At 40.4% G+C, this 20,619-nt stretch overlaps 1 protein-coding gene across 2 annotated transcripts in view; it reads left to right on the top strand.

Moving 5' to 3' along the window:
• The window catches only part of LOC110065022 (xanthine dehydrogenase/oxidase-like), a 32,272-nt gene that overhangs the window by 6,548 nt on the left and 5,105 nt on the right, over window positions 1–20,619 (top strand). For both annotated transcript variants that reach the window (XM_089291434.1, XM_089291435.1), the window contains 29 exons: window positions 348–437; window positions 1,293–1,373; window positions 2,165–2,306; window positions 4,064–4,231; window positions 4,532–4,608; window positions 4,809–4,905; window positions 6,305–6,414; window positions 7,628–7,824; window positions 8,926–9,091; window positions 9,676–9,765; window positions 9,911–10,028; window positions 10,322–10,373; window positions 11,127–11,253; window positions 11,642–11,761; window positions 12,188–12,310; window positions 12,417–12,518; window positions 12,637–12,700; window positions 13,229–13,298; window positions 13,451–13,538; window positions 14,060–14,146; window positions 14,769–14,894; window positions 15,228–15,293; window positions 15,775–15,920; window positions 16,788–16,869; window positions 17,500–17,595; window positions 17,959–18,087; window positions 18,952–19,026; window positions 20,022–20,074; window positions 20,392–20,506. In XM_089291434.1, coding sequence (XP_089147560.1) covers window positions 348–437; window positions 1,293–1,373; window positions 2,165–2,306; window positions 4,064–4,231; window positions 4,532–4,608; window positions 4,809–4,905; window positions 6,305–6,414; window positions 7,628–7,824; window positions 8,926–9,091; window positions 9,676–9,765; window positions 9,911–10,028; window positions 10,322–10,373; window positions 11,127–11,253; window positions 11,642–11,761; window positions 12,188–12,310; window positions 12,417–12,518; window positions 12,637–12,700; window positions 13,229–13,298; window positions 13,451–13,538; window positions 14,060–14,146; window positions 14,769–14,894; window positions 15,228–15,293; window positions 15,775–15,920; window positions 16,788–16,869; window positions 17,500–17,595; window positions 17,959–18,087; window positions 18,952–19,026; window positions 20,022–20,074; window positions 20,392–20,506 — 3,057 coding nt within the window. The remainder of the gene's footprint in view (window positions 1–347; window positions 438–1,292; window positions 1,374–2,164; window positions 2,307–4,063; window positions 4,232–4,531; window positions 4,609–4,808; window positions 4,906–6,304; window positions 6,415–7,627; window positions 7,825–8,925; window positions 9,092–9,675; window positions 9,766–9,910; window positions 10,029–10,321; window positions 10,374–11,126; window positions 11,254–11,641; window positions 11,762–12,187; window positions 12,311–12,416; window positions 12,519–12,636; window positions 12,701–13,228; window positions 13,299–13,450; window positions 13,539–14,059; window positions 14,147–14,768; window positions 14,895–15,227; window positions 15,294–15,774; window positions 15,921–16,787; window positions 16,870–17,499; window positions 17,596–17,958; window positions 18,088–18,951; window positions 19,027–20,021; window positions 20,075–20,391; window positions 20,507–20,619) is intronic.

The following is a 20,619-nucleotide window of genomic DNA, read 5'->3' as shown; positions in this document are numbered from 1 at the left end:
ACATGTACATTTTGACATAGTTACATGTAGTTAATTAAATATTAGAGAAGTCAAGAATGACTTTTATGGCAAACGGCAGTAATGAAAGTGTTGCTGTCTGTCTTTTAAGCTGTCTGTACGGTAGAGAGAAAATAATATTGTGTTTGTGGTGAATAGTAGGAGAAGTTATTCATTTTTGTGTGATTTATTTAAGGATTAGAAGAAAAGAACACAAAGTTAATTTTTGCCATTTGCTGTTTGCCATTTGCCATAACCTTCATGCTTATATAACCTGTCTATAAGTAACTTAATTGCAATGGACTAGACCTTCCCTCTTGTATGAACTGTGATTATTTTTTGTGTTGAAGGAATGTTGCAGTAAGGGAGGGAATGGCTGTTGCAAGGAAACAAACCAAAATGGAACCTGTAATGGCACTGTGCAGAATGGTGTTTTAAATGTGAGTTTTCCATGTCTTTTCTAATACTGTTCTTAGATACATTGTTGCACCATCTTAAATTCTTGAACCCTTAGGAAAGGATATAAAATTTTATGGGAGATAATATCAACATCTCTGTACATCTCCTGGAAATAATACACCGTACGTTTGCTTGCCCCAAACTCAAAGAGGGTCAATATTGGAACCACCTCATGCAACTTCATTGTGTAGCTCCAGAAAATATCCATACTTCCGCCACGGAAGGGAATTTTTCTAAGTCCCCCCCCCCCCCCCCCCCCACCCCTCTGGAAATTCCAGGTAAGCTTCATACATTTGGTCATCCAGAACCCACAACCCCTTAGGAAATTCCAATCCCTTCTGTGGGGGGAGTATGAATATTTTCTGGAACTGCACATTGACAAAATCTTCACTGTACAGTGAAATCCTGACTTCTCAAACCCTTGTTTTTTTTTTAATTTTGGCAGCTCTAACCAAAACTTGTTTCCCTCCCCTCAGTCAAACACTGTTAGTGATAAATTTACCCCTGATTTTTCAAACCAAGTTTCCCTTCACTGGAGGTTTGAAAAACCAGAGGGCTCCAAACTGCCAGGGGGAGTAGATATACTCCTAGTCGCTTCGTGCTACAGAAAGTGGGATAAGCTCTGGCCTGATCAGGGCTGCTTGGCTTTAATTTTACGCAGACTTCACTGTTACCTTACAAGAAGTATTGCAGATGTGCATGTGGTACTAACAGTATTTTGATTTTCATAATTCCTACCATCAAGAAAAAAAATGGTTTGAGTATGCATTTGAATTCAAAGAATCTTAATATTTATCTTGATTGACTATGAATACTGCATCTTTTGTAATGCACAGGGTGCCAATGAACTGTTCAAGGCTGCAGAATTTGCTCCATATGATCCAACACAGGATGTGATCTTCCCCCCTGAACTAATGGTAAGCTTGTGCATTCTTGTTGTCAGATTGTAGTTGTCTGATAGCAAGTGTAACAATCCAAGATCTTGGCTAGATCTTTGAGTAAAATCTTTGAAGATCCTTGAAAATCATGGCAAGAAAGATCAAGGTCTTTAAAGAGCCTGACAAGAAAGTTGGAGATCCTTACAGATCCTGGCATGAAATTTGATCTTTGAGGATCTTGGCAAACACTTTGAAAGCTCAGTGTTAAAATCCTTGATAGGATCCTTGAAGATCTTTATCACATTATCTTTGAAGATCTTTGAAGATCCTTGAAGATGACCATAAGATTTCCACCAACGTGCTAGTTGTTACATTACCTTGGGTAACCTGGCAGAATACTGGAGGTACTTAACATGCAGAAGACTAAGAAGGTGGAGAAGGTGGAGAAGCAGTTAATTAACTTACTAGTCTTGTTATGAAGACTGGAGGCACTTTCCTTTCAAGCAACAACTCCAGATGGGACTTTTGAAATGAGGGAAAATGGAACAGAAGATTAATGTGGGAAAGTTTCCAAACTGGAAATTTCCAGAAATTTGAACTGAAACAATAAATTATTAAGTGCTTTCAAATAAGCCTTCATGCACATTGTCTGCAGCTGGGGGCTGAATTAAGGTGGAGTGTGGTTCTATTACCTTATTTTGATTATATATGTAGGTAGCCCCAGGCATTAGACATCATGCAGTCAGGGGGATGCATGTAAAAAAGCAATAAACTCTTACTATTCCTCTTAGCATCACTTTATTTGTGACTATCAATTAAAATCCTCTTAGCTTCCAGAAGCTGCCAAGCCAAAGAGTCTCTACATTAAAGGAGACCTTGTCACTTGGATCAGACCAACAACATTAGAAGAATTGTTAGAGCTGAAGATGAAACATCCAAAAGCTAAACTTGTGATTGGTAACACTGAGATAGGTGAGTATTAAAAGCTAATTAAGTGTATATCCTCTGGGTGAAATTTGACTTGTGATGACAAAGTGGTAAAAAAAAAAAAAAATCCAACTGTCACGAAAAACATGAAAACATGTTTCTACCTGATGCAAGTACTAGCTCATCATCATCATCATCATCATCAAGTCTCTGCGTGCCAGTAGGCACATAAGTACTAGCTCAATCAACCATAGTATGATCTCAGTTTTTACTAGTTCCGAACATTACTTTATGTTCATGAATCTCACGAGTGTGTTATGAAATAGTGCCTGATTTGTGAAATATTCCTTTCCTGTAAGCATTACAGAACATACTTTAGATCACTTAATGTGAAAGCCTGTGTCATGTCAGTGGCTGTTATAGGCAAACCTTATCCTGGTTTCTGTAGCATTAAGGTGGCTCCCTATAGTTTTACAATTGCCTGCACGCTGAAGACAAAAGCTCAAGTAATCTGTGTGTGTTCAAAGGAAAAAGTCAGTGTTTTCGATATTTTATGACATCAATATGAGCACAAAAAGCAAAACTGACAGTGAATTTTCTCGCGTTTCCTTCAGTGAAATTCTGGAAAACTTGGCAGACTGGTACAAAATGTCTTACTTTAGTCGGAGCTCATTTTTCAAGGAAATCTATACGACCAGTTTTTTCACAGCGATAAAAGACATAAATTTGCAAAAGTTGAAAAACCTGCCTTTACAAACCTTAGTTTTTTCGTGGTTAAAATTCATATCCCACAGGATGCAATATGCTGTGAAAATTTTGGAAGATTTCAATGAAGGAAATTCAAGAAAATCACAAATAAAGGTATAAAAACTAAAAAAAAAACCCTTTTGTTTGGGCATTTATATTTCAAGCCTAAAACCCATAATTTGATGATAGTAAACACTATTTAATCATTGCTTATTTCATATAATACATTTGAGAGGACTGGGTGTAAAAACGAGTGCAAAAATGGCATTCAAAACATAACATTTGCGTGCGCAACGGCATAAATGATTACCTTATGGAGCCACCTTAAGAGACTAGGAGTATTTCTATTCCCCCCTGGATGGAATGCTGGTCCATTGCAGGGTTACACCCCAGCACTAAATTCACCGGTACCCATTTGTATACCTGGGTGGAGAGAGACATTGTGAGAGTAAAGTCCCGTGGAGTAGTCTCCCCTTTAAAAAGGACGGGGGTGCTTGTCCTACCTTTTGGGGTTTAAAATGCGGTTTTGGTACCTCCTTGGGTGTTCAGCCTAAAAGGGTCCAGTGCAGTGGGAGCTTTACCAGGACCTGTTAGGGCATTGAGCTGAAAAAAGTCTATGTCAGTTGATAAGTTGTTTTAGGACTGATACCTCTTAGGGGTGAAAAAATTTCAAGCCACACCCACAAAACAGGATCTTAGTACCTCTTAGGGCTTCTTTTCAAAATTTTGCGATCAGTAGCCCCCTTCCCCTAGAGTCTGCCCTGGCCCCCAGAAGTGAAGTGTCTTGCCCAAGAACACAACACAATGACCCCAGCTAGGGTTTGAACCAGGACTGCTCGATCTGTAGTCTAGCACACAAACCACCATCCATGTTTTCACTAAGTTATGTTAACTTCATATAAATATATCACTAATTTTATACACGTATGACTGAACATCTCCCAGGTGCAAGTTTATGTAACTATCCTGAAGTGTCACATTCTAGCTGAGCTCTATGAGACAGGGATTAAATTGCTTTGAATTGTATATTCAGTTATTTGCTTCTTGCCTAATAGGAATTGAAATGAAATTCAAGAAGCAGAATTACCCAGTCCTGATAGCTCCTACTCACATCCCAGAACTAAACGCTGTGGAACACACATCAGATGGCATCAAGTTTGGTGCCTCAGTGACTCTTACTACGTTAGAAGATGTTCTCAATGAGGCTTGTCACTCCATGCCTGGTGAGTGAGGTGTGGCATGTGCTTTATAACAGGGGTTTCATTAACGTTTTCACCAGGAGAGCAACTGGTTTGACAGGCAGGCAAAACTTTTTGAACTGGACTTCTTTCTTGGAAAAACTTTCCTCTAGATGATCAAACCAGGCGTGCAAAATAATGAAACTTAATAAAACCCCTGGTTATGATGCCAGGCAAAGTCTAATGCACATTGATAATAAGAGTATAACATGTACTCATTGAATACCATTCTTATAGAAACTCTCTAGGTTTAGGCATTGAGAGCTGTCTTGTTATATTTTGCAGAATACAAGACAAGATGGTTCACAGCAATACTTCACATGCTCAAGTGGTTTGCAGGTCATCAGATAAGAAATGTTGGGGTGAGTATGTTTAATATTTCAATCTGCTGTTGTTTACGTAATGTATAGCAGGTAGGGAAAGAAAGTTGATTAGCAGATTCTTATTTTTCATGTAGCAAATTTATTAGTCAGAGCTATGTTCATTTGGAATATGATCCCTCAGTGAGCAGCTGTGAGCAGTGACCCTCAAAAATACTGACAGTAGAACAAATTCCTTTTAGGCTATTGGTGGAAATATCATGACTGCCAGTCCAATATCAGACCTGAATCCAGTGTTCATGGCTGCGAGGTGCACTCTAACATTAGCTGCTTCTGGAGGTACTGTTCACTGCAAATGACTGGGTTTAAAATGTGTAGCCTGCGTAGTAAGTGTTCCCGTACGAATAACGTTTTTTGCATTCTGGCTCGGCGAAAATTACATAGTAACGAAGTTGGCCTTTCTTTAAATATCAACAAGTGGAAAAATTTATATACTGTAAATTATAAGGTAAAAAAAAAATTATGCTTAGCAAGCGTAATCGGTATAGGCTGCGAATGGTGTTCCATTGCTTGGCTGAACAGCTAGTGAAAAATTTGTCCTGGTTAAATCGATTTAAAAGTAAAACAATAATTCTCCATCATAATCCCAATGGTCTGGTTTTGTAAACCATTACTTGTTAAATAGCATTATTTATTATATGGCCGATCTGGTCTGCAATGAAAAGGAGAATTCTGAGTGGTTCACTAAGTGGTTCGAATTTTGCAATAATTTTGTAATTTCGGCGAATTACTTTTTCAATTCATTACACATAATGAACAGTTTTTTGTTTAGTAGAAATCTTTTTACTTTCATGTTTGGAGGATAATTTCAGTTAAATGTTCACAAAAGCGACCTGAAAACGCAATTACAGTGGAATCTCAATTTTTCGAACCTCCAAGGGAAACGAAAATTGGTTCGAAAAATCGGAGAGTTCGAGAAATCGGGGTTAAAATTACAGCGTTTGACTGAGGAGGGGAAACGACTTTTTGGTTTGAATTATCGGGAGGTTCGAAAAAATGAGGGTTCGAGAAAACGGGATTCCACCTGTAAATGCTTACCTTTCTCGCACTCGTTTACCGAGAATGGATTGCGGAGACGCATCAATTTAACAGCAAATTAATTGGACTAGCTTGTTCGTTCCGTATTGGGAATATTGGTATTGTTGTGTTTTGGAAGTTGCAAAAACCAAAAATAACTCGACCTGTATTTCGCCAATACGGACCTCACGCTAGTTCAATAACATATATTTATTATACATTGAACTCACTATCTCTTTTCTAACTGACCGAAAGCATACACTGAATTTTCGAAATCAGTGCCTGTGACGTCATCTAGCGGCAGATTATTATTATACAGTGAACTCGCTATCTCTTTTCTGATTGGTCGAAAGTGTACAGTGAATTTTCGAAATCATAGCCTGTGACGTCATCTAGCTGCAGATTATACAATAATCATGTCAAGGACACTCAAGGTCACGGGTAATCATGTCATGTATGACCGTGGTGCACGATTTCTAAGGGTAATCATGTCAAGTTGGCGCACTTTGTGTTGCTTGCCGTCACTGAAGAAGCAAAAACATGACTTCCATTTTTTTCGTTCAATGTATAATAACACAATTATTAGATTCGGTTTGAGAGTGTAGGTAATCTTGGGTGAATATAGCTTGAGGTTAAAATATCTTTTTATTATTGATTGAAGGAAAAACAAGGAAAGTGAAGCTGGATGAGAATTTTTTCACTGGATATAGAAGAACGGTGTTACAACCAAGTGAAGTTTTGGTGGATATTTTTATTCCATTTACGGAAAAGGTACACTGACAAAAAGCAAAGCATCGCCCTAGTCATTAATTATATGATGATAAGCAAATTGGACCCAAAGATGTTCTTACTGATATGGTTTCACTCTGGGAAATCCTTATAGGGAAGGGCTTTACGAATAATTTCATAGGTAATTTTGGCGATAAAATAAGCAAGTCAAAAACCCACGATTGTAAACGTAATTTGTCGCCTATGTTATTAATAGGCAATCAACTGGTATAAAATTGTGAAATTAAGAAATAATCTCACTTGCGTTTTGTAAAAATTTCTAATAATTTCCCGAGCCTTTCACTCGTCACCATTTGATTACCCATACTAATACGCTGGACTAGCTACAATAATGGAGTCTTAAAGGAGCTCCGTCACGTTGTGCGCATATTGAAAAGTTTAGCCTCAATTTTTCAAATTCGTCGTTTGTAATCCGTGTTAATCTTCTCCATCCTTAGCCAACCTTGTTCGTTTATGGTTTATCATTATCTCTTTGGTGTTTTTCTATCTTACTTAACTGTTATTTTCAGGTTTCCTACCATTTAAAGGTAATTTTGTAAGTGGGCAAAATAACTCAAAATACCGTGATTGAGCCCCTTTAAAACTGTTATGGAGAGATTACTATTAATGATATGATTTAATGGTGCTACAATGGACGACAAAAGTGTAGCGACACTTAGCAGTAAAATTCGATTTTCGAGCGTCTTGGAAACATTTTCCCCCCTTCCCCCCCCCCCCCCCCCCCCCGCAAAAAAAAAAAAATGTTGATTTCGCTATTTCTCAGACTGCATAGACCACAGCGCCTACACAACATTGAATTGGGGGGGCGGGGGTATCAGAGAATTAACGCTAGATGCAAATAAAATAGAATAAGTGCTTAAACATCGAAAAGCGTCATTTTCTAAAAGTGTCTGAACTACTTTTGTCACCCATTTTAGCAACAAAACTTAATTAAGGCAGAGATCACCAGTAGATGTTATTATGAACATCAGATATTGGCAGTTACTAAGTGAGATTTATGATTTAATTTGTTATCAATTTTGAGCTACTTGTAAGGACGTGGAATACTCTCAAGGGAATTTGCCTGGATGAAGAACCGAAGTTGAAGTTGAGATTGCATTACATGTCTCTATGATATGCAGCCAATCTATGGCGTTTGTACTCTTCGTCTACTCGCTCGTTTTGCATGTTATATAAACTGTGTTAATTTTTACAGCATGAATATGTGTTCGCCTTCAAGCAAGCTCGTCGGCGTGAAGATGATATTGCTATAGTGAACACTGGTATGCGAGTGCTATTGGAGAAGCCAACAAATTCCAGTTCATGGAAAATTCAGGATTGCAGTTTCAGTTTTGGAGGCATGGCCCCTACAACAGTCATGGCCATGAAAACCATCAAGGGACTCACTGGCAGGTATGCAGTTGTGTACTGACCGACTGACGGAGGGACGGAGGGACGAACTAACTGTCTGATTGACTGAAGGACAGCTGGACTGACTGACTGACGGACGGACGGACGGACGGACGGACGGACGGACGGACTAATTGATGGATTCTCTGACCGATTGATACTTCAGCCGAGCACTCAAATACCAGTGTTCATTCGCTGTATTATACTTCTTGGGAAGCGAAAAATATAGTCTTGTGGCAGGACAACAAATTATACTGAAGCATGTCTACTAAAATAACAGTCAACACCATTAAACAGCAGCGTAAGCATTAAGCAATATTGTTCTCTGGATAAGTGTTACTGTAAGTGTCTACCACTCTGCGTTGTCGACACTTTACAGTACCGCAGCTTGTGGTTTATAAATATTACGCTAAGGAAGGGTGAGAGACGAGTTTATAAGTGAAAAGCAAACTAAAGAAACGCAAGTAGTTTATGTGCTACTAGATGTGCACTTCTCAGGTCTTTTGTTAAGTTTGATAATCTAATTGGGGAAAGTTTGGCTTACAATTTATTGTGTTGCTTTGTCTCGTAACAGTGTAACAAAGTTGTGAAACAAGTTACAAGATATATCACCCAATTTAAAGCCCCGTGCACACTAAGTCGAAGGAATTTGAAACCTGAGGTTTCACTCTGAAAACATATCAAATGATGTTTCCCGTCCACACTATGCCGGAGGAATTTTATAACGCAACAACCACCGGTCATTTTGGATTTGTGTTTGAGGAAAATTCGCTCAGGGAAATCACATGATTATCGTGACTACATGGTTGTCGAAAAGCTCCGTTTTCAAATGTTTTTCGTCCACACTAAAACGAAAAGCCTGCGTTTTCAAATTCCTCCGGTTTGAAGAGCGTTTTCGAAAAGCTTCGTTTTCGTGACGGATTAGTGTGGACGGTAGGCCTAACCGTAGAAAGAAAGCTGCGTTTTCAAATTTGTCTGGCGCAGTGAGGATGGGGCCTAACAGCACCTTAGGAAGTAACATGAACATCGCAAAATGTAGAATGACATGGAGATGCAGTCATGCATGTTTTAGCTGTACTAAGCTGAGTTTGATTGATATTTCAGAACATGGAGCGAGAGTATTGTTGAAGATGCTTGTCAGTTGTTAGCTGAAGACCTGCCACTCAAACCCGGGTCACCAGGCGGTCAGGTGGAATACAGGAGATCACTTGGCACGAGCTTCTTCTTCAAGTTCTATTTGAATGTTTCTGTACAGCTCAGTAACCAAGAGGTAAACATAGAAATGGATTTTTTTATTAGCGATTTTACATAGCTTCAACGAGCTATGTCACGGCTGAGCATCTGAAAAATTTTACCAATTTGTTTTTTAAAATTTTGTCATTTCTAATCCGTGTTACATGTAATCGTTCCCAGTTCTCGCTGTCATTGGTGTTGAACCTCAGTAAAACTGATGACTAAAAATGTGGCAACGAAGCTCCCTGGGTTTAGAACCTCTATTGAATGTTATTATTCCACTATTATGCCATTTAACCATATTAGGCCAAGAGAGAGAGAGAGCAAAGTATGAGCCCGTATTGCACTTTAGAGTTCCTCGTTCGCACGTGCCTTATGCGATCGGTACCATTTTCGGATGATGCAAGATGTATTTCAAAAATTGAAAGTTGGAATACTAGAAAATTACATAACGGAGGAATAATAAATCCCTTATTCGATGGCTTAACATAAAACGTGCATCATTTTGCTTATTGCTCGTACTACGCAACTCCCAAAGTATCCGCGCGTTTTGTATTTTGAACCATCGAATAAGGAGTATATATTACAGAATGTAATGAATGTGTTTATCGCCTTTTACAGGCAGCTCCCAAAGTTGAGATTCCAAAGACCTTCGTGAGCGGAACCGGTCATTTTCTAAGAGATGTTACCTACAGCACACAGACCTTCCAGGTTATTATCATGCACTTTTGTCTTATCTCGCTTATCCAACTGTTAACTAACTGGTTATGGTAAAGTCTGCATACGAACCAAGTGGCCCATCACGCCGGAGCTTATTCCGGTTTCTGAAGTTTTATTTTTATTTTCATCACCACAGGAAGTCCCGGATGATCAGTCGATAGAGGATGTGGTTGGTAGGCCTGTTGCGCACTTAGCAGCTGCTAAACAAGCCACAGGAGAGGCAATCTACTGTGATGACATCCCCAAATATGCAGGTAATGATGTTATTTTGCAGCTAGCAAGTTTAAAAGAACCTTTGTAAATACGCTTAGCTTTACGTCTGTCAAAGATTCGACAAATTTTAACCTGACGAGCCACAAATACACAATTGTAAGTGTACTTCGTTATAACTCTCATAGATTGATTATGACCAAATGTAATGTCACGTGAAAATGTTACATTCATTTTACCAGTATGAGTAAAAACTACATGTACCTTGTACATCGTAACAAATGGCACTAAGTGAAAGTAGTTTAATTATCAGCTGCACTTTTTCTCTTCTTTTCAGGAGAGCTTTACTTAGCAGCAGTTTTCAGCAAACGTGCTCATGCAAAAATCCTGTAAGTTAATGACTGATTTTGTTATCGCCTCTCTGTTTTGTGAAATTCTACATATCGTGTGACAGTCACATAGTGGGATTTACTTTATAATTTAATTATTAGTATTTTGTTGCCTTATTCAATAATTATTTTTGATTTAAATTTTGTAACGTATCACACAAGCACAACAGAGAACGTATGTGAACGTATGAGAGCGACCGTGAAGCGGACGAAAAACAATTGTTTTATCTTTGCCCAGCCCCACCCCTTTGTGTTTTGGCTCGTACATTTCCCCCGCGCTTAATATTTTGCTTGCGATCTCGATGAACTCAAATCAAAAAAGAAAATCTGTGGACAGACGAGTATTTTAACCCTGAATACTGAAAAAGACTGAGCTCTGTTCACACGCGCGTCTTTCTTGCTCTGCTCGCAACATGACTCGGAGATTCAAGCCGAAAAATTCCATTCTGATGATGTGGCTCTACTGCAGGGCATCTGATTGGTTCTTAACCGCTGACGAAAGTTCAAACCTGGGCAACAACCAATCGGCGAAGCCCTGTAGAGATACGTAATCCGAATGGAATTTTGCGGGTCGAAGCGCGGTGTCTCTCTCGGGAAAAAAACAAATTTAAAAGTTTGAGTAGAAAGTTACGCCTTTTTACCTCAGGCGATTACACTGGCCGTGGAAAACAAATCTAACCTGAAAGAGCTGGTTTGAAAGCTAAATGGATTTGTATTAACACTTGCTATATGTGTTCTTCGTTTTTTACACAGGGATGTTGACCCGAGTGAGGCTTTGCATTTGCCAGGAGTAAAGACGTACCTTGGCGTTGATGATGTACCAGGCCAAAATGCAACAGGACCTGTGATATTTGATGAGGAAGTATTTGCCTCAGAGAAGGTAGATTTGCAGTGAGATTCAGTGACGAGTTGCAATCCAAGCTGTTTTCTTGCTTTGGTCAGCGTTACGGAAACACTTTTTGGAGACCTTAAAACTGCACACGGACTCTCAGATTAAAGTTAGAGGTGGAAAAAGCTTATCTTACTTTTGTTTGTGTGGTGTCCATTTTAAGGCCCAAACCCGAAAAACCTTGGAAGACCATTAGTAAAAATCGCTTCTCTAAGCTCAACGCACAATTGGATTTTCTTCGATTTTTCTTGGTCGTCTCAGGCATAAGAACGTTTTAGTCACTTCTCCAAAATCTTAAGCTTGATTTCAAATGGCTTTAACAATGCACCCACCCCTCTCCCTCTAAATTGTTCTGTTTGTTTTGTTTTGTTTTTGTCAGGTGACATGCGTGGGTCAAATTATTGGCGCTATTGTCGCTGAAACTCAGGCCCAGGCCCAACGAGCAGCCAACTCAGTAAAGGTCACATACGAGGATTTACCGAGAATATTGACCATTGAGGTAAATAATTAACTGTATTAAGTCAACACAAAATACGTACTAGTTGCTACCATTTTCCTGTTCACCCGTTTCGTGACGGAGTTACCCTTAAAGGCACTCAGTCACATACAAAATTACCTTTAATTAAAGAAAACCTTAAAATAGTAGTTTACTAAGATGGAAAAACACCAAAGAGATAACAACAAACTATGAAGGAACAAAGATGGTTAAGGATGGAGAAGATTAACACGGATTACAAACGACAACCTTGAAAACTTGAGGCTAAACTTTTCAAGATGAGCAAGCCCAGATCCCCCGGAAGTGGTGATTTTTTTTGTCAGGGATGTGATGGAGGTCTGGTGCGGAAGAACAGCGAAGCCAAGATAGTTTTGTGTGATTCATAAATCTCAGTTCATTAGAAATGTCTTTTCGTTTCTTAATTAACAGGAAGCCATAGCGGCCCAGTCGTTCTTGGAATCTACACCAATGTGTATTCAGAAAGGGGACCTGGAAACTGGTTTTGCTGAATCTGATCACGTGTTAGAAGGAGAGATGAGAGTTGGCGGACAGGTTAGACGTAATTCAGTGACCACTAAGGAAATTCTCCTATCAATATGAGTACAGAATTTAAGATGCAGGTGGTGAAAATGTTGAAATGAAATAACTCTTGTTACAGGAACACTTCTATTTGGAGACACAAGCCACAATAGCTGTTCCTAAAGGGGAAGATGGTGAGATGGAACTTTACGTTTCCACTCAAAATCCAACATTGACTCAGGTGAGGAAGCAATAGTTTTTCAATTGGCTTAAAGGTGAATTTTGACGCTACCCTTAACCTTGTTTGAGCCACGTTGTTATCAGTCCTAATTCTATTCTTATCCTATTCAAATCCACAGAAACTCGTTGCAAAAGCTCTAGGAGTTCCTGCCAATAGAATTGTGGTGCGGGTCAAAAGAATGGGTGAGACATTTTCCTAAGTCAGTTTGCTCTCTTTAATAAGAAAGGAGATCAAACTTTACGTCAGGAAAGAAAGTGGCCGGTGCATGGTAATGGAGAATTGTAAATTATTTGCAAAGAGGCTTTCAGACTCAGAATATCGTAGAAAAAATCACCTTGTAAGGTAACAAAGCCTTTTTAACTTATAATAAGAATTTCAATACAGAGTCTACGAACCTCTCCACAACAGCCACATTGGGGAAAGAAGAAACTGGCCGTCGTAGCGAGATGGCCGCCAAACACACTCAACGTTCCAAAACAACATTTAGCAACATTGTTGGGCACAACTTGTTGCAGACGTTTGGCCACCCTGTAAGACCTTCCAACATCTTTCAACGTAATTATTTCAACAGTGTGGCCGAAATTGTACAACGTGTGCACAGCAATGTCGCAATTTGTTGCATTGCTTGCGTCTGGCTGGGGCTTAATAGATTAAGTACTAGAGATAAGAGGTAATCACTATTGATGTTTCTTGTGGGTCTGTATCTTCAGGCGGTGGATTTGGAGGCAAGGAGACTCGGAACTGTTTCCTTTCAAGTGTTGTGGCTGTGGCGGCTGCCAAGTGAGTTAATAAGTATTTCTGTAACAACATGTTTGCTGTTTTTTTTCTTTTTTCTTTTTTTTTTTTTTTTTGTGGGCATGCATGTGTAAATAACTATGTTACAATTCATGTACCTTTTACATGAAGTTGATTGAGCATGTGTTTTTTGTCAGGGTTGGTAAGCCTGTGCGATGCATGCTTGATCGAGATGAGGACATGATGAGCACGGGCACAAGGCACCCATTCTTGGCCAAGTACAAGGTACTTTATATATCAGTCAAACGTCCTTTTATGCGCGGCGTTTTCTACTAGTCTCCGCCGCAACCGTTTTTTGGGGTGTCACAAACGTTTTTTGTCTATAATTTTCTTCTGGGGTCCAAAGCAGCTTCTATCCCAAGACAGACTGCTTTCCTAGTGTGATTGGATTAACGACATGTTGGAAAAATAACTTGACAGGAGACGGTTAAGGATATTATAACCTTTGTGATCAAGCTGGACATTAGTCACTGTGGCCGCACATTTATGTCTTGAGGTCCATAAACTATTCATCAATTGAAAGGTCACAAGTAATGAAATAGCTTAAGCATTACCACTAAGAGAGTAAGTGACAGAAGTAATGTGTATAAATGCAAATAATTTACCCGCACTTTGCTTTAAAAATGATAGAATGATTTAAGTAAATTACTCTACTGTCACTTTGCCTTAGTTGTGGGGAAAAATGATTGCATTGTGTGAGGCCGTCGTTCAGTTATTTTACTGTTTGCATTGGTTTGGTTCTCTAGGTTGGCTTCACAGTGAACGGGAAGATCAAGGCTCTAGATGTCAAGATGTACAGCAATGCTGGAAATTCGCTTGATTTGTCCAAAGCTGTGAGTAGTCATAAAAATGGTGTGACACTCGGCACCACCAAGTGATGAACTTGGGCCCGAGCACACCGGCTAATGCGTTTTTAAAAATATCCGTTTTCCTCTCAACGAAAACGAAGCAAAATATTTTCGACCACACTATCGTTTTCGTTTTGTTTTCACCTGTTCACGCTGATTCGTTTTCATTCGAAAATGCATACTTTTTGATGCGTTTTCCTTTTTCGCCCACCGTCTTAAACGCCTGAAAATGCTGGTGGAAATGAGAGTATATGATGCCATTTTCGACACCGTTTTCAAAAGCCTCCGGTTTTACCTAAAGGCCATCCACACTAGAAACGGTGCGTTTTCAGAACGATGCGTTTTCAAAAGGTTCAACGTTTGAAACCGTTTTCATTAGCGTTTTCGATCCGTTTGGTGTGGACGATATGCGTAAACGCATCAAAAAGTATTTACGTTTTCATACGGAAATGCATTGTTGTGGTCGGGTCCTTAAAACGTGGTCTCAAAATCTTTGACTCTGAAATTTGTCTTAAATCTTGCCTGTGTAACGCCAAACCTTCATTCCTCAAGCGCCATCTAGTGCCATTCTCGTCTGATCTGTCTTTATCGTTTGGATCGCCTGTAGGTCATGGAGCGAGCTCTTTTTCACATGGAAAACTGTTATCTTATCCCTAACATCCGGGGACAAGGCTACTTGTGTAAGACCAATATCCCATCAAACACTGCGTTCAGAGGATTTGGCGGACCGCAGGTTGGTTATCTCTGGGGTTCTATTGGTAGATTGTGCATGATTGACAGTGAAGTCTTTGAAATGGTATGTTTCGAGTTTGCGTGTGTTCTACGCAAGTTGAAATCTTTGCATAGTGTACTGTCAAATTGCAGAATCGGTTCAATGAGATGAACTGGGGACATGGCTGTATATTTTTTGATTTGATACAAAGCAAGATGCGAAATACCCTCAGTCACTTAAAAAATACTTGCTGTGAGACCTGGTTGTCTGTGATTAGTTACTAACGGTCTCTTTAGCACAAAATGTGAACTGCATTTTTCATAATTATCTTTCTTTTTTTTTTTTTTTTCGTAGGGTATGATGTTTGCTGAATCGTGGATCGGTGACATTGCAGTCACGTGTGGCATTTCACAGAGACAGGTTAGTTCGCTAATGCAGTATCCTGGACTAAATTTTTGTTCATCAAATGATTTAAAAATTTTTGAAGGTAGGAATAGGGACTTCTGAGAGCATATGAACCTGCGAGTAAGCTCGCGTTGGGGTCAGGCGCGGGTCGCCAGGCTATGATTTCAGGCTATGTAAGGTACACATTGATACACCTGGAAAGACAAGCACTTTGAGAGTGAAGTGTCTTGCCCAAGAACACAGCGTATTGACCCAGGGCTTGAAGGGCTGGAACCCGCAGTCCAACGAACTTCCCATTGAGCCCCTGCGCCTCCAAAAGGATCGCAGGCTAAAAGCATACGGGTAATATAGGACATTCATAGGGGGATGAACCAATCAGAGAGCAGCATACAGCACATGTGACAGCTCCCGACCGTCCTATACTACTCATATGAATTATCACACTGGTTTCCATGTAAGATGAGGGCATATTGAAATGGTGATCTTTCGTTTTCAGGTCAGAGAGCTGAACTTTTATCACGAAGGAGATGTAACTCATTTTAATCAAGAACTGGCCAGTTGCCACATCCAGCGGGTTTGGGACGAGTTGGTTGACAAGTGTAAATATGAAGAAAGAAGGGAACACATTGAGGCATTCAACAGGTTTGACTAATTGTCGTCCATTTTGTAACATGATAGTAAAAATGGTTTGATCGTGTGATCGTCTGGGTGAGGGTAGTTCTGAAAAGAGCTGTTGTTGGTGACTGATGTTTCGACAACCTGAGTGGAAGTTATCAAAGCGAAGTGTAAAATGTTTGTCAGTCGATGGTGTTTAAAGTGTGATCCGTTGAAGTACAGCCAATACCATCTCGGCTAAACTGACCAATCAGTTTTCAGTCCCCCCCCCCCTCCCCCCCGCCCCCTTCAGTGCCAATAATATCGAATAAGATTTAAGAAAAGGTATCCCTTGAAATGCTACGGAAATTCTGCCGCGCGTTAAGCCTCCAGAAAATGGGTTAAACAGTTAGATGTACGTCAATTTATTATATGGCTAGCCCCATGAGCGGGCAAGATGAATCAAATCCTGCGCTATGCTTGGCTACCCAAGCGGGCAAGATGGAGCTATCTTGCCCGCTCGGGACTACCCACCGTGTCCCGCAAGAAAAATTTCCCCGAAAGCCATATAATGAATCCTTTATATACCAAGTTTGCTCGGTCAAGATGGCTGGATATTGGCCTCGTTCTTTTCTTGCGAGTTTATGGACCGAGACGGAGTCGAGGTCCATAAACTCGCAAAAAAAAGAACTTGGCCAATATCCAGCCATCTTGACCTCACACTTGGTCAATAACCCATATTTATGTTCAGTTTTAAAGTGACTGTTATGAATCTTTCTTGGGTTGTGAACTTGTCTTCAGAAATGAAAAGCAGACGAATCTATAGCGCGTTTATATCACTGTTACCATACGTATAAAGTCGATTACCATCAGTTGTTAATTAGGTTCTCTTACGTTTCTTTTATTCCGTTCAAGGGAAAACCGTTGGAGAAAGCGAGGCATCGCTTTGACGCCCACCAAGTTTGGGATTAGTTTTACTGCACTCTTCATGAATCAGGTAAGATTAAAATTGTGCTTGAAACTTTGAATGTAACGAGGGAATCCTTAGTTGAAAACATCGGCCCAAGCATTCATGAATCGCAAACTGTAGCAAACCGTATAGCAACTTGACTGATCAAAAAATCTTATGCGGTTATTTTAGAGGTGATTCGGTCGACTTTCTGGAGGCGCGGTGGCCTCGTGATTAATGTGCTCGTCTCCGGAGCAAGCGGTCCCGCTTCCAGCCCTGGCCGGGACCATTGTGTTGTGTTCTTGGGCAAGACAATTTACTCCCATAGTGCTTCTCTCCACCCAGGTGTATACATGGGTACCGGCGAATTTAATGCTGGGGGGTAACCCTGCGATAGACTAGCATGCCATCCAGGAGGAGTAGAGATACTCCTAGTCGCTTCATGCCACAGAAACTGGAGATAAGCTCCGGCGTGATGGGCCACTTGGCTCGTACGCAGATTTTACCTTTACTTAATCTTGTTCCACCTTACAGACCCATGCAGCACAAGGTAGTTGTTAGAATTAGGCACAGAATCGTTACTTTGTAATTTAGTGTTATACAAACCATCCAGTTAAACAATCAATTCGAGCATTTTGCATTTCTTTTGTTATTTTGTTGTTGTTTTTGTTCTGGCAGGCTGGGGCTCTAGTTCACGTGTACACAGACGGATCAGTTCTGGTTACTCATGGTGGAACAGAAATGGGGCAAGGACTACACACCAAAATGGTGCAGGTCAGTAAAAATCCTTCTGGTGAACCAAATAACTAGCTCTAATAGAGCGGGTTCAGTTACAAACCTACTCACGCAATTTTGGTTGGTTTTGGCGACAGATTAGGTTGGTCTGGGTGAGCTTTGGCTCATACAGCCTGCGCACCAAGCGTAACACGGGGGAGACGGAGAAAGGGAGAGCGGGCATGGATGGAGGGGGAGATTTTCGCCTCCCCTACCCCTCTCCGTTTACGCCTGCAACGAAGTTTATGGCTCATGTTTTAGTGAGATGCAGTGTTGTTTATAAACCCATGAATAAAAAGGTGTTTGCTGCGAATTCAGCGTCTGATTTCTTTTCTTTTCTTTTCTTTTCTTATTTTTTCGCAGGTAGCTGCTCGAAGTTTCGGAATTCCATTGTCTAAAATCCACATTTCTGAAACAAGCACTAACACAGTTGCAAACACATCTCCGACAGCAGCGTCAGCATCATCTGATCTCAACGGCATGGCTGTCAAAGTAAGGCACTTAGTACATAGGCCATTCTCGGTATTGGACTGGACCTAGCTTGCAACTGAGGCTAATGTAGGGAGTCTTTTCAGATGCAAATGACGTTTATCTCTTTTTATATATTGATTTCCCTTCGCATGAGCCTCCATTGCAAGCTAGTTCCAGTCCATCATCGAGAATACGAGTATGGCCGATAGCGTGCAGCCATATTGATGTTCCAACAGAATGAGACAGCGGCTATGTTGGTGCACCAAACCAATCCTGTGGGAGTTGAACTCTTTTCTTATGTTAACACTTTCTTTTGTTCCAGTGAATGTGCCTGGCTTCTGGCTCTATGATCTATTGGAAATTTATGAGATAATTTGAATCGAATCGCCACCACAGTAAAACTTTTTCTCTAGAGAAAACAAATCATTCCAACTTACTTTTGTGAAACTTCGTAAAATGAGGAGACTGACTTGTGGTATTCTCTCGATTATTCGGCAGTTGTTCCCGTCAATTAACTATGGTTAGATGCATAATTGTAGTTATGTATTGAAAACTACGACTTTTTCCTCGCATAGTATAGCTCACTTCAACCTTCTAATAGAAAGTATTTACAAATAAATATGAACGTGTGACGCACGGCAGGAGCATATGTCGAGTATAGTGAAAGTGTAGCATATCTTTTGTGTATCTAGGCTCGATTATCAGCCGCTGTTCGGGAAAGGAGCACGCGCTTCACATAGACTGGACTCGAGGGTGCGGCAGAAATCGAGCCCATATATCTCGACTGTATCAAACACAAAAAGGCAGCCTATAGTTACACAGGACCTCCATTTACGTGTAATCAAAAAGATACCTACTAACGTTGTGTGTTGTATGGTTCGGCAGATTGCCTGCGAGCAAATCCTTGAGCGGTTAAAACCTTATCAAATGGAAAATCCTAAAGGAACGTGGGAGGACTGGGTAAGTTGACAGCATTCCATCGTCACTTCGGTCTCCTCCCTGCCTGTCAGCTACTTTGTTGGGTGGTTACTCAGTCACTCAGTCACTCCGACTGTGGATTGGTGCACTCCACCATCTGTGGAACTCAGTGTCTGTTTGTCTCCGTCTGTCTCTACATGTCTGTCTATGTCTGTGTCTCTCTGCCTGCCTGCCTGCCAACCGGTCTTGTGTTCCTGTCTGCTTGCCTGCCTGCCTGTCTATCTGTCTGTCTGTCTGTCTTAGTCTGTCTGTCTCTTGGTCATAAGTTCGTCTATTCGTCGCCTAGTTAATTCTTTCGTCAGGCAGTTACATGAAAAGTCTATTTTATTACTTTAATTATTTACTTTTTACCAAGTTTCCCTTCACTAGCCACTTTACACTCGTATTACAGATCAATCTGATTGCCAGTTATTTCAAAGAACCAAAGTTGTTTGTGTCAACGGAGTTCCACTACCGTCGCTTGCATCTAAGCGTGAACACGTGACGCCGAAACATGCTCTAATTGGGTATCAAACGTGGCATGATTGGTCATCAAACATTTGAAGTTTAGCAGACGGTAACGCGAACTTTCGCGCGAAAAGTTCAGAACAAAAAATAGCAGAAAAGTTTGGACATTGAAGACTTCTTCAGAGAAATTGACCCTGACCTGTGTCAATATGCATACGCCTTTCGCGAAAGTGGTTTTTCTTCTGGTATAACCATGAAATATCGGCGGGAGCAAGACTCTCAGCGCGAAAGTTCACGTTACGGTCTGCTAAGTTTCAAATGTTTGATGACCAATCATGCCAGCTTTGACACCAAGTAAAGCATGTTTGACGTCATGTGTTCACGCTTAGATACAAGCGACGGTATAATTCAGGTCATATTCTAGAAGAGACTGCGTCTAGGAACTCCACTGAAATAATGAACAGCAAGAAAACCATACCATTCAAGAGTATTTTCCATTGATCTTATGATGTGCTGTTTGTTTTTACTAGGTTCGTTCTGCCTACTTTGATCGCGTCAATCTTTCTGCCAATGGATTCTACAGGTAACTAAAGCAGAATACAAATTTGTATAACCAAAATAATGACCTAAGGCCATCATTGTTTTCGTTCTCTTGGGGCCTGAGCCCTAGATTAGGATAGGTATTTTGCAATAACTAGGGATAACCAATTGTTTTGTTTGTTTGCTTGTTTGTTTAATTGAAGGTCCGTCAGCTTGTATCAGTTGAATCTTGCATTTGTAGCTAAAAGCAAGCGCAACTCCATTACTGGAAGTATTTTACAATAACAATAATGTCCCTGTCTCCCTGTGCCATGAATTAACCAGTTTAAATTTCAGCAAGTGGTTTTACCTTTCTTTCAGAACACCTGACTTAGGATACGACTGGAAAACGAACACTGGCCGAGTGTTTAACTATTTTTGTTTTGGTGCTGCTTGCTCTGAAGTGGAGGTCGACTGCCTCACGGGAGATCACCAGGTATGGAGTGGCTAGTCATATTGTTCAACTCCTCTTTCCGCAATCTTTATCGAGGTCCTGACCCAAGACGCCGCACAATAGATTCTTCAGAAACAAATGACTTTGCTCGTTAG

The sequence above is a fragment of the Orbicella faveolata genome, unplaced genomic scaffold (assembly GCF_042242905.1).
Source record: "Orbicella faveolata isolate gen_17 unplaced genomic scaffold, um_ofav_v1 contig_24, whole genome shotgun sequence".
In the NCBI taxonomy this organism is placed as follows: domain Eukaryota; kingdom Metazoa; phylum Cnidaria; class Anthozoa; order Scleractinia; family Merulinidae; genus Orbicella; species Orbicella faveolata.
Note: the sequence above shows the minus strand (reverse complement) of the source record. Positions and strands in the feature narration are given on the sequence as shown.